Source organism: Cervus canadensis, chromosome 32, assembly GCF_019320065.1.
Source record: "Cervus canadensis isolate Bull #8, Minnesota chromosome 32, ASM1932006v1, whole genome shotgun sequence".
In the NCBI taxonomy this organism is placed as follows: domain Eukaryota; kingdom Metazoa; phylum Chordata; class Mammalia; order Artiodactyla; family Cervidae; genus Cervus; species Cervus canadensis.
The window spans coordinates 29,743,667-29,757,799 of NC_057417.1; the positions used below are offsets into that span (position 1 = coordinate 29,743,667).

General features: G+C 47.5%; 1 protein-coding gene across 10 annotated transcripts in view; it reads right to left on the bottom strand.

Annotated features, from left to right (window-relative positions):
* Positions 1-14,133, bottom strand: part of STAG3 (stromal antigen 3) — a 27,746-nt gene continuing 13,613 nt past the window's right edge. For 5 of the 10 annotated variants that reach the window (XM_043454986.1, XM_043454987.1, XM_043454985.1 and 2 more), the window contains 25 exons: positions 13,635-13,758; positions 13,045-13,143; positions 12,753-12,832; positions 12,319-12,426; positions 11,958-12,072; positions 11,700-11,805; positions 11,416-11,519; positions 11,102-11,194; positions 10,903-10,992; positions 10,447-10,647; positions 10,256-10,326; positions 10,036-10,123; positions 9,496-9,576; positions 9,317-9,424; positions 9,006-9,174; positions 8,762-8,898; positions 7,919-8,020; positions 7,260-7,408; positions 6,872-7,000; positions 6,615-6,772; positions 2,395-2,569; positions 2,043-2,144; positions 1,656-1,734; positions 589-648; positions 1-351 (listed from right to left, as the gene is read on the bottom strand). In XM_043454986.1, coding sequence (XP_043310921.1) covers positions 319-351; positions 589-648; positions 1,656-1,734; positions 2,043-2,144; positions 2,395-2,569; positions 6,615-6,772; positions 6,872-7,000; positions 7,260-7,408; positions 7,919-8,020; positions 8,762-8,898; positions 9,006-9,174; positions 9,317-9,424; positions 9,496-9,576; positions 10,036-10,123; positions 10,256-10,326; positions 10,447-10,647; positions 10,903-10,992; positions 11,102-11,194; positions 11,416-11,519; positions 11,700-11,805; positions 11,958-12,072; positions 12,319-12,426; positions 12,753-12,832; positions 13,045-13,143; positions 13,635-13,758 — 2,761 coding nt within the window. In that variant the 3' untranslated portion in view covers positions 1-318. Of the gene's footprint in view, positions 372-588; positions 649-1,655; positions 1,735-2,042; positions 2,145-2,394; positions 2,570-5,200; positions 5,305-6,614; positions 6,773-6,871; positions 7,001-7,259; positions 7,409-7,918; positions 8,021-8,761; positions 8,899-9,005; positions 9,175-9,316; positions 9,425-9,495; positions 9,577-10,035; positions 10,124-10,255; positions 10,327-10,446; positions 10,648-10,902; positions 10,993-11,101; positions 11,195-11,415; positions 11,520-11,699; positions 11,806-11,957; positions 12,073-12,318; positions 12,427-12,752; positions 12,833-13,044; positions 13,144-13,634; positions 13,759-14,133 lie in introns of those variants that run through there. The other 5 variants (XM_043454989.1, XM_043454990.1, XM_043454991.1 and 2 more) reach the window with 5 other exon arrangements.

The following is a 14,133-nucleotide window of genomic DNA, read 5'->3' on the forward strand; positions in this document are numbered from 1 at the left end:
TGCAACTGACTCATACATGTTTATTGAGCTAAATCAATAGGGCACAAAAGAAGCTCAGAAACTTTCCCACAATACAGAAAAAATTATGGGCTCCTTATTTTCAACACAGGTGTGCGGTGCCCCTCTCCACGACCAAGGTAACGCCCCCCCCCAACCCCCGCCTCCAAACAGCAGAAAATAGGCACTCTGCTCAAACAGAGGGACGGAGCCCCAGGAAGGACAGGCCAGGGTAGCAAGGCACAGCCCACCTCTTTCCCCTCAGAGACCAGGGGTGGGGAAGTAATGATTCCTTTCATTCCATCTTCTGCTGGCCTTTTTCTAAGTGGTCATGTCGTGGAGATGGGGAAGGGCCTAGGGTTACATCAGAAATCCTGTAATGAGAAAGATAAAAGTAGAATACAGAGACCTAACAATGGACCAGGGGTCAAAGAGACAAAGGACATCGCAACGTCCTCCAGGTGACAAACTCTCCTTCTCTTCCCATACCACCCCTCCCCCAGGACATGCTAAAGCCCCTGGCAACTGAGACGGCAGCCCAGGGCTGTGGCCTCTTGACCTGTTTCTGCAGTCTATTCTGGGGACGCTTACCTCAATGTTCAGCTCTGTAGAATCTAAAAGGTCCAGCCTGTGCTCACTGGAGGAGGAGGACTAGACAGAACAGGGTCAAATGTCAGAACAGTCCCTCACCATTCCCATCATCTGCAGACAACAGCAGAGGGGCCTTTCCCTCTCACGTGACAAATTTGAGGCCGAGTAGGTCCCTGAAGCAGCCAGGGAGGGCAGAGGAGCAAAGTTAAGAGTCAGGGCAGTGCCTCCTCTCCTGGCCTGCCAACTGAGACTTTCGTCTGCTCAGCTCTGGAACCAGAGATTGGGTTTCCCTGGGGGAACTTTAGGATTAAACACCTAACAGAGGTCCTGCTGTCTAGGCTCTGGGTGGAACATTTTGTCTGGTTTTGCCTTCAAGCACAAGACCCCTCCACTCCCCACCGCACTCCGCTGTGCCCGTTCCTCCTCAAAAGAGCAGAGAAAGGAGCGAACAGCAGCAGAAACACAATCCTCTTCTGTTTATAAGGTGCCTTCTCTCTGTATCTTGCGTAAAAGGTCCATTTTAGATGAGGCTGAGAGGGGTTATGGAGTTAACCTGGTAAAGTAGGGGAACCTAGGACTCCTATGAGACCTCCTCATTTGAATTCCATGTGCCTCCTACTGAACTGGCAGCACTTCCTCCTGCGGAAGCAGGCGGGCAAGGGCAGCCCTCCCAGGAGAGGAGGTCGGCTGAGCCTGTGCCGTGACAGGAGAGACTTGCTGCCAGGCTCCAAGCACTGGGTAACCTCCCATCTTTCTCTAGCTCAGGGCTCCCTTTAATTCTGGGGCAATTAAGAAACTAAATACTTACATGGGGATTGAGAATGGGAGTGTGGTTCCAGTCCTTTTTGGTACTTTACTTTTTTAAGAAGATATAGGGGAGAAATATTTTAAGTCCAAGCAAAGTGAACAGAAACTTACAAACCCTTCCTCTTTTATGACTCTTTCAAAAAGTCTGGGGCAGCTTCCAAGGACAAGGCATCATCAAGACAAAGGAGAATCACTCTAGGTTCTCTCCCTCGCATCTGCTTCCAATTCTAAAGGGAGCAGGGACTGTTGGGTCCACTCACCTTGCCTGAACCTTGCCACTCTTCACTTGAGTCATTCTGAATTTCGAATTCTTCTTCATCCTCTTCCATCAAGCTAAGCCTGGAAGCAGTGGCCAAGAGTAGAGGTTTTCAAGGACCCAAGAGTTTCTCAGGCACCCCCAGGGGAATGGGGAAGCGGGGGCAGGGCAGTAAGCAGACCAGGGGTCCAGATTCACACCCCTGCTCCCATCACAGAAGCTCTACTTCCATCCGTTTTATACACTAGGGCTCCACATGACACTGGAAGGAAGTGCTGTGTGGTTAAAACCAGCCCGGAAAGCACCAGCACAGCACCACTGATCCGGGAGAATCCCCTCGTAATGGGGGACAGACCTGAAGTGAAGACAGACGATGATGAGAAAAGCTCACCGGGTCAGCTGCTTGCCCAGACCAGAACCTGAAGAGTTGAGTGGAGTCTGGAAATGCTGTGGACTCAAGGACCTTGACCTTGGGTTGCCTAAAAGGTACAGGCTGTTGGGAATGAAGTTGGATCAGTGACAAGAGATAAAAATATAGGGTAAAAAGAGGAGGTAAAGTGGCCAGCATTAAAGCCAGCAGAAAGTTCAGAGTGGAGGGAAAAAGAGAAAATGAAAAGCTGAAAAAAGGGGAAAGGGCCTGGGAAGAATAAAGAATGAGGGGGTCCTGTGGCAGGGAACAACACAACAGAAACGGGGAGACACCAGACTGGGAAATCAGAGCCAAGTTTCCCCGGGGGACACACCCTTGGGGAAATGCCAATTCTGAGCTGCCGCCTTCTTCCATCTCCTCTGACGCCCCGAGGGGCTGCCCACTCTTCACAGCTGTGGAGGTGAGGGTAGGTGTGGCTGGGATGCTGTTCGGCTGTAGGCTTTCCTCCTGGGATGCAGAGACGTCCTCTCTGTGCCGCCTGGAGGGCCCTGCAAGCAGCAGAGGCACATGCTTACTGGAGACCAGGTACCACCAGACACTTCAGTTTTTCAAGACCTGCTCAGGATTTGGTAAGAAAAAGTTAAATAAGGCGGCAATGGAAAATCTAGATAGTCTCATTACGACATGACTAAAACTGAGCACAGCCCTACGTACTAAAATGTAGGGTTTATAGGACTGTATCAAGGGCTTGTCCAGGAGAGATTCATACATACCTTAGAAAACAAGATGGAAAGAGACATACATTCCACAGATAAACAGTAATATACAAACACAAATGTGAGAGAGGGCTGGAGTCCCTGAGATTGAGAGGTCTCATTTAATCAATGAAGAAATCTGAGATTCCATTCATTCAAGGTTTTTGTAGTGAGAAAAAGTTTAGAATGGCCTGAAACTAGGCAGGAAGCATGAGAGTTAAGGAGAAACAGAAAAATGAAAGACTGGATTTTCTAAAAGCCAGAAAAAAAATGAAATGACTGTAATGTCAGCATAGTTCTAATATGAAGGGTAAGAGGAAGACCTGGGGCTCAAAATATAAATCTCTTATAGAGATTGAGGAAGGCAGAGGAGAAAGAAGCCAAAATGTTTAGAAAACCCAGGTAATGCTATTTTAAAACATAAGTCAAATGGATATTAGTATTTATCAACTGGAAATACTCATATCCCCATTGTCTCCCTCCCCACAGCCTTGTCTGCACTCTGAAACCAGTAACCGGAGAGTGAGCTGCTTCTGGTGTAAGCAGAACATTCCCTAAACAGGGAAGAGCCACACCTGTGAGCTTGTCTTCCCAGAGAATAAACCTGAGCCCCCATGTGACTCCTAATCTCCCAGCCTATTTAACTGGTGTAATGTCCAAGGATTCAGCCTAGGACCTCTCCCCATCTCCATCCTTAGTGGCTTTCTTAGCCCTTCAGGTTCATGACTTTAAGTACCAATTCCTACATCTATCTCAAGCTTCTGCCTTCCCCCCTGCACGCCAGACTCCTGTCTCCAGCATCTCCACCTGTAACATACCGAAGTCCTGGTCTCACAGACTTCCCCATCTCAGCTGCTATCAACTCCAATCTTCCAATGTTAGGCCCAAACCCTTGGAGTCATCCTCAACTCCTTTCTCTCTCATATTTTACATTCTTTCTTATTATGAGGCTCTATTAGTGATAGCTTGGAAAATTGTCCAGAGTCTGGTCACTTCTCACATCTGCCTCTCCCCAGTTCACTAGCTCCCGCCTGTCTGGGCCCGTACAGCAGCCTCCTCAGCAGTTCTTTGCCTTCAAGCCCTGCCTCTCCTTCAGTCAGTTCTCCACACAGCACCCAGGAGCCCCTTAAAACATAAGGCGGATCCTGTCACTCCTCTGCTCAAATCCCTAATGTTTACCCACTTCACTCTGAGTAAAAGCCAGAGTCTTTATTCTGACCCATGCTTGGGACCCCGACAAACTCTTTGGTCCTGTATCCTACACAGTCTCCACTCAGCAATACTGGCCTTCTTAGCTATTCCTTGAACAAGCCAGAGACATCCCACCATGGCCTCTGGACCACTTGCACCCGCCTGTCTGCTACTCCCTTAGCTGCCCCTTTTTTTAACTTTTTGGCTGTGTTGTATGTGGGATCTTAGTCTTCGACCAGGGATTGAACCCACAGCCCCTGCATTGAAAGCACAGAGTCTTAACCACTGGACCGCCAGGTTAAGTCCTCGTCTGCCATTCTGATGTACACCAGGCACCCCTCTCACTTTCTCCAGTTTTTGCCCTGCATTCACACTCTCTGTGGCTTTCCCTGATTACTTTTTGTAAGACTGCAGTCCCTACCTCCCCAGTATTTCCCCACCCTCTTCCACAGCACATTACTATCTGACAGTATTCCAAAGAAAGCTCACTCCTGCATTCCAAGCACAACTGAATGCAAGGTGCCAATGAACAATGGAACCAATTTTTTCAGTTTTATCCTAACTTTACAAACCCTCTGTTTTAGGCAAACCAATCTATATATTCATGTGCTTTGGCAAACACTGACCTCTTTTGCTTGTGCTATTCTGCTAGTTCATGGTACTTATTTTCTTTCTCTGCTCAGCTTATATAAATCTTACCCATTTTTCAAGATCTAGCTTAAATACCATCTTCTTGATAAAGACTTCATAGATCAACTGAACATAAAATGATACCTTTCTTCTCTGAATTCTATAGCAGTCATCTGTGAAACCCCGGGGAAGTTATCACTTACTGGTGACTTCACAGCTCAGATTTTCTATAAATGTATTTTCTTTCTTTTCTATTAGATGGTAAGCTGCTTGAGAATCTGTCATGGCCTCTAAAACACCTAATACAATATCTTGTACATGGTAGGTCCTTAACAAGTATTACTTTACTGATTAAAAGCAGAGTTTCCTGGTGGTATGAAAGATAATTTTAGGTGGTATACAGAAGACCTTAAAAGAATTCACACCATATTTCACACCACACACAAAAATTAACTAAAAATGGATCACAGACCTAAATGTATTAGTTAAAATTAGAAAACTCTCAGAAGAAAACACAGGAATAGATTTTTGTGACTTTAGATTAAGCAAGTTTCTTAAGATATGACATCAAAAGCACAAACAATGGAGAAGGCCCTGGCAACCCACTCCACATTCTTGCCTGGAGAACCCGATGGACAGAGGAGCCTGGCAGGCTTCAGTGCATGAGGTCGCAAAGTATCACACTACTAAAGTGACTTAGTTTGCACCTTCAAAAAAAAAAAAAAGGCACAAACAAAAAAACAGGTAAGTTGAATTTCATCAAAATTAAGAACTTTTGTTATTTCAAGGACACCATCAAGAAAATGAAAAGACAACAAAAAATGGGAGAAATTTTTTCTGTATATCTGATAAGAGACAACGCAACAATAAAAAAAGACAACCCGATTTTTAAATGAGCAAAGAATTTGAATAGATATTTCTCTAAAGAAGATATACAAATAGCCAATAAGCATGTGAAAAGATGCTCAACAGTATTAGTACTTAAGGAAATACAAATTTAAGCTACAATGGATGAGATACCAATTCACAGTCACTAAGAGATGGATAAAATCAAAGACAAGTGTTGGCATGTAGAGAAACTGGGGCCCTGTCAATTTCTGTAGGAACTGCAAAAACAATGTAGGCACTTTGGAAAACAGTTTGGTAGTTCCTCATAAAGTTACACATAGAGTTACCATATAATCCAGCAATTTCTCTAAAGAGAAGTGAAATCCTACATCCATGCAAAAGCTTACACATTAATGTTCACAGTAGTATCATGTGTTAACAGAAAGTTGAAACAACCTAAGTATCAATTAACTGACGAATGGATAAAATGACATATCCATACAAATGGAATATTATTCAGCCATGGAAAGTTATGACGTACTGATAAACGCTAAGAATGGATGAACCCTAAAAAATGTTCATTAGAAGAAGACACAGGTCACAGACTATGATTCCAGTTACATAAAATGTCTACAATAAGCAAACCCAGAGACAAGAAATAGGTAACTATACTGCCTAGACCTGGGGGAATGGGGTATGACTACCAGTATTTTAAAATGTACACTAGAAAACAAACTTACACCTCAGATTTGTGATTTCTAGGGTATTATCACAAGATGAAACTATATTTGAAAAAAATCACTTTAAAGAAAAAAAACTTATGTAAATATAACAGATAATGATCTGAAGACTATAAAAATCATGAAGACTATAAAATGTTTAAAAATTGCAAAATAACAATATAAGATGTCAACAAAAGGCATCATAAATGTACAGATTTTTTTAGTTCAACCTTTGGTTTTATCATGAGTTTCTATTTAATTTTTCATAGAAGTTGGCTATTATTACTTGGCTAGATAAACCTTGAAGAAAATGAGTAGCCTTGATGATAGTAGGGGCTCCATGAATATTTATTTGACCAAACTCAAGACTCTGAAAGAGGCAAAAGACCATATGCTGCTTCACTAAGCAGTGGCAATCAAGGCAGTAGCACTGAGCACCCTGTACACCCACATTCATAGCACTTTACCTTCAACTCGCCTCTTCTTGGAGCGGGGGTAGCCCTGAGGGCTGACCTCTGCCGTGTTCTCTCCAGGGCTGAGAGAGTGGCAGTAGGTGGTGACTGGACCCCAGGGACGACCAGGTGCCTGGGAGACACGCTGCAGACACTTTTCCAGGTAGGACAGTCTAAGAAAGAGGCGGGATGGAGCCTGGCTGAAGTGGTCACAGCCCTCACCACACCCTTCCTCTCTCACCCACATCTTTATCCACCCACCCCTAACTTACAGCAGCTGCTTGTCCTGATGGAAGAGTCGGGGGGAGAACTCCGAAAGGAGCTCCAGGAATGCCAGATTTGGGGGCTGACTGGAGGAGCCAGCTGGAGGAAGCTCAGACAAGGAGAACTTGATGCCTTCCCTTGGTTGAGCAGAATCGTTTTAGGAAGACAGGCCCCTCCCAACTCTCTCCCAGGGCTGAGGCATCCTGTCCACGTGCTTCTTCCTCCCCCTGGACCCAGCCTGTTGCACAGGGATACCTGCTCACCCACGTGACTGCTACTCTTGGACCTGATGACCCTCCCTCTGAGACCTCACTCCCAGCTGATCCTGTACACAGCCTCTGGCGCAGCCCTCTCTGGAAGATTCGAGTACCTTGCTTTCCACCAATACTTCCTTACTTGTGTAGCATGACCACAAGGTCACGGTTCTGTAGCTGCTGGGGTCCAAAGCTCAAGGCAAATCTCCTGGCCAGGTCCCTCATCTCGATGAAAGCTGGAAGCTCATTCAGGCCCTGGGGCCCTTGTTCCTGCAGCAGTTCTGTGTATAACTGTCCAGGAGACAGGGCACATGTGGGGAGGGAGGAACAAGATAGAACAAGCAAGTACTGCAATCCCTTCTCTGTCCAGAAATGCTAAAGGGCTTGGGACACCATCTGCTGTTTTTACTTCCTTTCCTCTGAGGACACTGACCCTATTCCTGACTGCCTTGCACCAGACAAGACTTCACCATGCTCTGTAACAATAAATTAAAATGTCTGTAGTAACTGAAGGAGCTGAGAGACAACAGACTAGAAGAAAATTAGAAACTCCCTATCACTTTATTGTTGGTGCTCCCATGTGCTAACTCACACAGGAGTTCTATGGGATTGGGGTAGAAACTGCCCCGACAGTTAAAATAAATTACTTTTTATGGATCTACTAGTTATGAAGGAGACTGTCATGTGAAATAAAAGTCAAAGTAAGTTAGAAACTTCCTGCTCTGAAAGATCTCACGTTCTGAACAGCTAGGGGTAGGCCGCAGGGAGGGCGCAGAAGGCCTGAGGCCCCGCAGAAGGCACCTGCGTGAGGCTCAGCAGCAGGATCCGGGAGCAGTGACTTCGGTCCATCTGCCTCGCTCTAGTCAATGTTTCCTTGATAATGTCACCATAGTCATTGTAGAACTGACGGGAAGGAAGTAGAGAAACGATGTCGACCACAGGAAAGGACTGTTTCTGTTCTGGTTTTTTCTTCACAGCCCTAACTATTACCTCCTTCCAAAAGGACCTGAGGTAGGGAATATGAATCTAAGCATGAAACAACTCATACTAAACCACATCTCCAGCCAGCAGAGACAAAGCCCCAGAGAAATCATGGTTTAGGCAAATAATTAAGGGAAGAAACCCTGCCTGGAGTCCATTTCTTAGAGAAGAGTAGTAAACCTGCCAGAATACACTGTCTCTGCCCCTAGAACAGAAGCTCCAAGGAGCAGGAACTGTTGACTGTTTTGTTCACTGAGGAGCCCTCAGTGCCTGGGATACTAGGTGCTCAATAAATAGAAATCAACACAATGGTGGGTTGAGGAGACCAACGTAGGTATCTAGGTACCTTGGAAGGACTGAAGCCTCTTCTGTTCTTTTTATTCCCCTTCTTACATTACCCCATTCCACAGACTAGGCTCACAGAAATAAAAAAATTTCTGGACAGGAAGATTAAGGTATTTTCCCTCCAATGAATTTCTGCCTAACAGCTTTTTCTCCACAATTATTTACTACTAAGTCTCTTTGTCCCTTTATTCTAAACTACGGGCCTTCCCCCCGCTTTCCCTTTAAACTTGGTACCATCACTTCCCCCCACCCTTCCTGCAGCACTCCAGTGTCTGAGGTCCTGGGTCAGGCCGTGCTCTGCCTGGCACCCCACTGTACCTTGTTGTAGTGTTTGAAAACATCCGAGGCTGCATCCATCTCCAGCACCCCATAAAGCAACAGCTTGCAGAAGCCAGCCAGGAGGCGGCGCCGCTGGTGCAGCTGCTCAATCTGTAAGTGGTCCTCCTGGGAATGACCTGGCTCACCCCGAGGGCAGAGTGCAAACGTCAGAATCACAGTTCAGGCCTCCTGCCCTCCAACCCGAGGCAGGCCTGAGCCCCAAACCCTCCCTGAGCCCCAGTACCACTGCTCAGTTCCCCAGGCTGGATGAAGACGTGATCCATGAGGAAGCTGGCTAGCTCAGACTGCAGGGTGGCTTCAGGAATAAAGACAAGGGGCCTGAGGAACTCTCGTCCTCCTACAATCATCTGAGGGCTGAAGATGAGAAGCAGATCACTTAACAAGACAAAAGCCTGTCGGGGAAAAAAAGAATGCTTAAAAAGGACAGAAAATTGACCATGACAGAAATTATATTGCTAATTTCCCCTCAGAATGGGTTTCCTCAGACCATGGGAGCAGAGCTACAGACGACATGCATCCTTGACAAACGCTCACCTGCTCCTGGATCTCAGAATCCACATCTGAGAGGCAGCTCTGGCAGAGTTCACAGAAGGCCACCATCCTGCCCTTCAAACCCAACAGCTGCTTCTGTGGAGACAATGACTTCAGGGGGAAGGAATGAAGGAAGACACTGGTACTCCATTCCTCTTCCCCCTCCTCAGACCCATATTCACCTGGGAAGCATCTGATCCAGAAATGTGGGTTAGTGTCCAAAGAATGGAAAAATAGACAAGGGTCAAGGCTGGCAGGGTCACCTAAGAACCACATGTTAAAAAGCAAAGGTCAGGAGAGTAACGGGCAGGTGGGGAGAGACACAGACAGGCAGATACACATGAAGGAATGAAGAAAAAAGCAGACCAGAGAGAGTGAGATGAGGAGAGACCTACGTCCTTTTCTGGTGAGGAAAAAAGTGATTCTGGACAGTCTTCAGAGGAATTCTATCCTGAGCAGGAATGCCATCTTTTCCTGATTTAAAGTCTCCTATAATCCCTCAATATTATCCTTGCCTCCCCAGAAGCCAGAGAGAATGACTGTTTTTAGGTGCTAGAAAAGTACATTCACCTTCCCAGAGGGGGACAGAAGGAGCCACACACATGATGGAGCTCGCTCTCATCCACTCCACATCCCTGGGACTGGAACCACCTGCAAGGTGGCCACCGAGGACGCGGGGCCCTTTAAACACCTGCTTCCACATTTCCAACTTGTCTACTTGCCTGGTGAGGAACCTCTCCTGTGTCCACAGCCTTTCGGAGGAGTTGGTAGCAGGGCTCATAAAGCTCCCAGCGGGTTAGGTCGTGGGCACTGTTTGGGGGGAGGGGGTCGGGGACGGGAAGAGGGAAATGTTACATGGAACAGAACGGAACAGAACAAACAGGCATCCACCCCACAGACACTGGCAGCAACAGAAGCGGGAGCAGGAGGGGAGCTGCTCACTTGTAGAAGGCAGAGAGGCGCTTCAGAGTGGCTGCCAGACTGTACACCTCATCCTCATCTAGAAAGGACGACTGAGGAAGAAAGGAGGTCCATGTGGCATTTCCCCGAGAACTTGCGGATCCACACCCCCATATCTTGTGGCCTCTCCCACACGGGTCTGGAGAGTCCTGTCACACAGCCCTACTTCCAACCTGAAGCAGTTCTTCAAGCTCCTGTTGGAAGCGGTCGGTCAGGAGATCCACCAGCTGGCTGCGCGCAAAGTCCACCCGGCTGAAGAACGTGAACTCAGGATTACACAGCAGGTAGAGGGCGTGAGCGCCAGCCTCAAGCACTGCGGGCTCCGCGTGTTTCACCACCACCTCCTGGAGCTGCTGCAGGAGCAGCTCCAGGTGCTGAGAGAGAAAAGGTGGGAGAAGACAGTGTCGTGGGGGAGCTGGGGAAGAGAACTCCTCCTGAGGGGACTAGAGACGGGGAGAAAGGAAACAGCATTGACATTAAGCTTCAAGGATAAGATGCCTGAGAGAGGGAAGGCTTATTGGTTTTTCTAGAATCCATGTCCTTAAGAAAAACCAGGTACTGGCAGTAGAATCTTTGGCTCTAGGACAAAAGCAGCAAGGAAGAGGGAATGTGTCGTCTTCTCCCCTCACTTTCTCCAAGCGCCTGGTACAGTAGATGTTGAGGTCGAAGTAGTTGAGAAGCTGCAGCAGGGGAGCCACCTTCTCTGCATCAGCTGAGAACTGCGGTGATTGAGAGGGAAGCCTGCTTATAACCTGCCACACTGCTCATTTCGAGGCCACTTCCTTCCACCCTCTCTTTCCCAGAGGCTGAGCGATGAGGCACCTCTACCTTGGCCAGGAGCTGGGGGAGCAGGGGGATGAGGTGCTCAGTCAGCTTCACCTTGTCGTTGGCTTGGATCTTACGTTCTTTTGGGGTTAAGCCCTGAAATTAGTCATTTGGGGATGGGGGAAAGGTGTATGTATGTGTATTCCTCTGCCTGATAATCTTATCTTCCTAGGAAGATAAGCAGCTCCCTTCAGATTTCTTTTGCTAGAAGTGGAATTCTTTGAGAGGCAGAGGAAGGAGCACCCTAACCTAAGACTCGAGGGTAAGGACAGACAGTACCTGCCAACAACCCTCAGCCCGCGCCCCTCACGCTGTACCTTCCTCCCCGTGGCCCGTCCCACAGGCGGGTGGCCCTCTGAAGCTTGCCGGACACTGGACACCAGGATTTCTACCAGCGTGCTCTCCTGTGCATCGCCCAGGTCTGGGTGGGCAGGAGGACAGAAAACAGATTCATAGACTAGCCACCCCCGATCCCTAAGAACCCCCTCCATCGCCCCCACCAACCATGACCTATGCCTTTTACAAGTCAGGAGAGCAATCTCTCCTGGTTTCCTACAAGGAGGGGAGAGGTCCCCTTCCCTGGCTACCAGCTGGTACACACTCTGGTCCTTCTCCAGCAGCAGGCTTGTCAGACTCTCCCAGTCCTTCAGCAGAGGCCCCGCACAGTCCCACAGGCTGTCAACTAAGTATGCGGCGTGGTCATGGAGCTGTGGGAGCAGGTAGATATTAAGTCACCAAAGCCACATGTTAACATGCTAGAAGTGGCTCCCGATGAATCATTTCTCCCCTTTCTGTAGAGCCAGCTCCCATCCTTCTCTACCTGCACATCTTAGCACAACAGCTCCTTTCCATACATCACCTCACTCTCCACAAAAAAGGACAGCAGAAGGTAGAAGAAAGTCCTCTGAGCACGTGGACTTCGGCGTCGCTCTCTCCCGCCCACTGCTCTTGTCTCACACTCAGGGTAGAAGAGCCTGGTAGAAGGGACACAGGGAAAGGGCACAGCACAGGAGAAAGGAAGGAGTACAAGTTACCTTGGAGGGAGAGGATTAAAAGAGAAAGAGACACAGAGCTAAGGCAAGTCTCAAGGAACTGAGGAGGGAAGGAGACACCAAGGGAGACTAATGGGTTGGGGAGAGGAGCTTAGAGCAGCAGCAGATAATGGCGAGAAACCAAGAGAAGATGGTGTTAAAGAAACAAACAAAAGGAGCCCCGCTCACTTCCAGTACAGAAACTCCCCTGCAGCAGAGGCCAGGGCTCTGTTAGAGGCGTACACAACAGGGTAGATGCTCTCACAGTCTGCATCTGTCAGCACCCCTTCCATGCTCCTGCCGGGAGAAAAGCAGAACGAGCAGGTGGATGTGGACGTTGTCCTCCGGCACAACTAAGGTTATAAACAAGGCAGAGCCAACAAGGACTGACTCACAAAGAACCTGCAGACAGACGGATGGGAGACAGGGGTGGATGGAGAGTTAGAGAAGACGGGAAATTTCCCCCCTGGAGCTCTGGCAACTTGGGAATGATCTCTGTCTTTCAACCTGTACACAGACAAGAGTCAACCTACAATGGGCGGAGGGAGAGAGACTCTGGAAAGGGCCTGTCTGATACTGAAAAGATAACCCTGAGATGCCTCTCTCCACTTCCCAGGACTCACTTGAGGATAAGTATCAGCAACCTAACGGCCTCCACTGCCACGTCATACTCTCGGTCCATGACCATGGAAACCATCCGGTCCTGTAAGAAGGAGAACATCACTCATTACCTCCTTGTATCCATCCCCAAACACCATCCTCTTAGAATTTGAGAGATTCCTAAAGGGGGGGGGGGGTGTAGAAGCAGATACTGGGATAGCCACAGATACATAAAAGCAATAGAAGTGGAAAAATGAGGTGAGGAAATGGGAACCACAGACAGAGCCAAGCACAGGAGCACAGTCCTGATTTTACCTTAAAGCGGCTGGTAAAGAGCTCCAGGCGCGCAGTCAAGTCTTGGTTGCCATATAGCCCTTGCAGAGCCTTCAAGCACTTCAGACGCACGTCTCGATGCTACTGAGGAGAATGGAAATATGAATGACTCCTCCTCTACTTACCCCCACTGGATGTCCATACTTCCCTCTCAGATTGCTCATTCTGGGCCTGGGTGTCCTCTATATTGAAGACCCTGAGATGTCTCAAAGAGAATGAACGACTGTCTTCTCACTTAAAGCCCAAAATTCTCCTTTTCAGCAGAATCCAGCAATCCTGATTAAAAGGATCTTTTGGTTACCACCCCAGGACTTGTATTACCACCCTATCAATAACTTTCTTGCCTTTTCATAGGGAAAGTCTTTCTCCCCTCAACTCTGTTTTAAGGCATTTAATCTCCTAAATATACCAGTCTCTCCCCTAACTTCTCCTACCCTCCCCAGTACTAGGGGAGTTTTGAGGTTCAGCATCTTGATGAGTTCATCACTGATCACTAGTGAAACACCTAAGTGGTGAGATCAGGAAAAGCTGAAGCATCCTGGGGCAGGGAAGAGGACTGACTCAACTCTCACCTTATCATGCAGGGTCCAGCCAATATATTTTAAGTAGCTGTCAGTGAGGAAAGAGGTGCTGTAGCTCTGCATCCAAGACCCAATCTCCTCGATGCAGATAGCACGGATCTCAGGAAGGACATCCCTAGGCACAGAGACAAAACTGACCCTTTTCACCTTCTCTCCAAACTGACTTTCCATCCTAGCAGATATCTGTTTATCACAGAAGAGTCTATTTTCTTGACTAAACATCAAGTACTAGCCCTTTCACTTCCTCCTCCCAATGTAAATAAAATACATTAAAAAGTGAACAGTTCCCTTCTGTAACCAGTCATTAAAACTTATCTTCCATGCCCCTTTTAAAAACTGATTTTGGAATCTTAACTATCAGCCCAACTGTGTGTGTGGTGAACTGAGATAGAGCTGATGTACAACATAAGTTTCAGGTGTACAACAGTGATTCATAATTCTTAAAGATTATGTTTCATTTATTGTAAAATGATGGGTTATAGTCCCTATG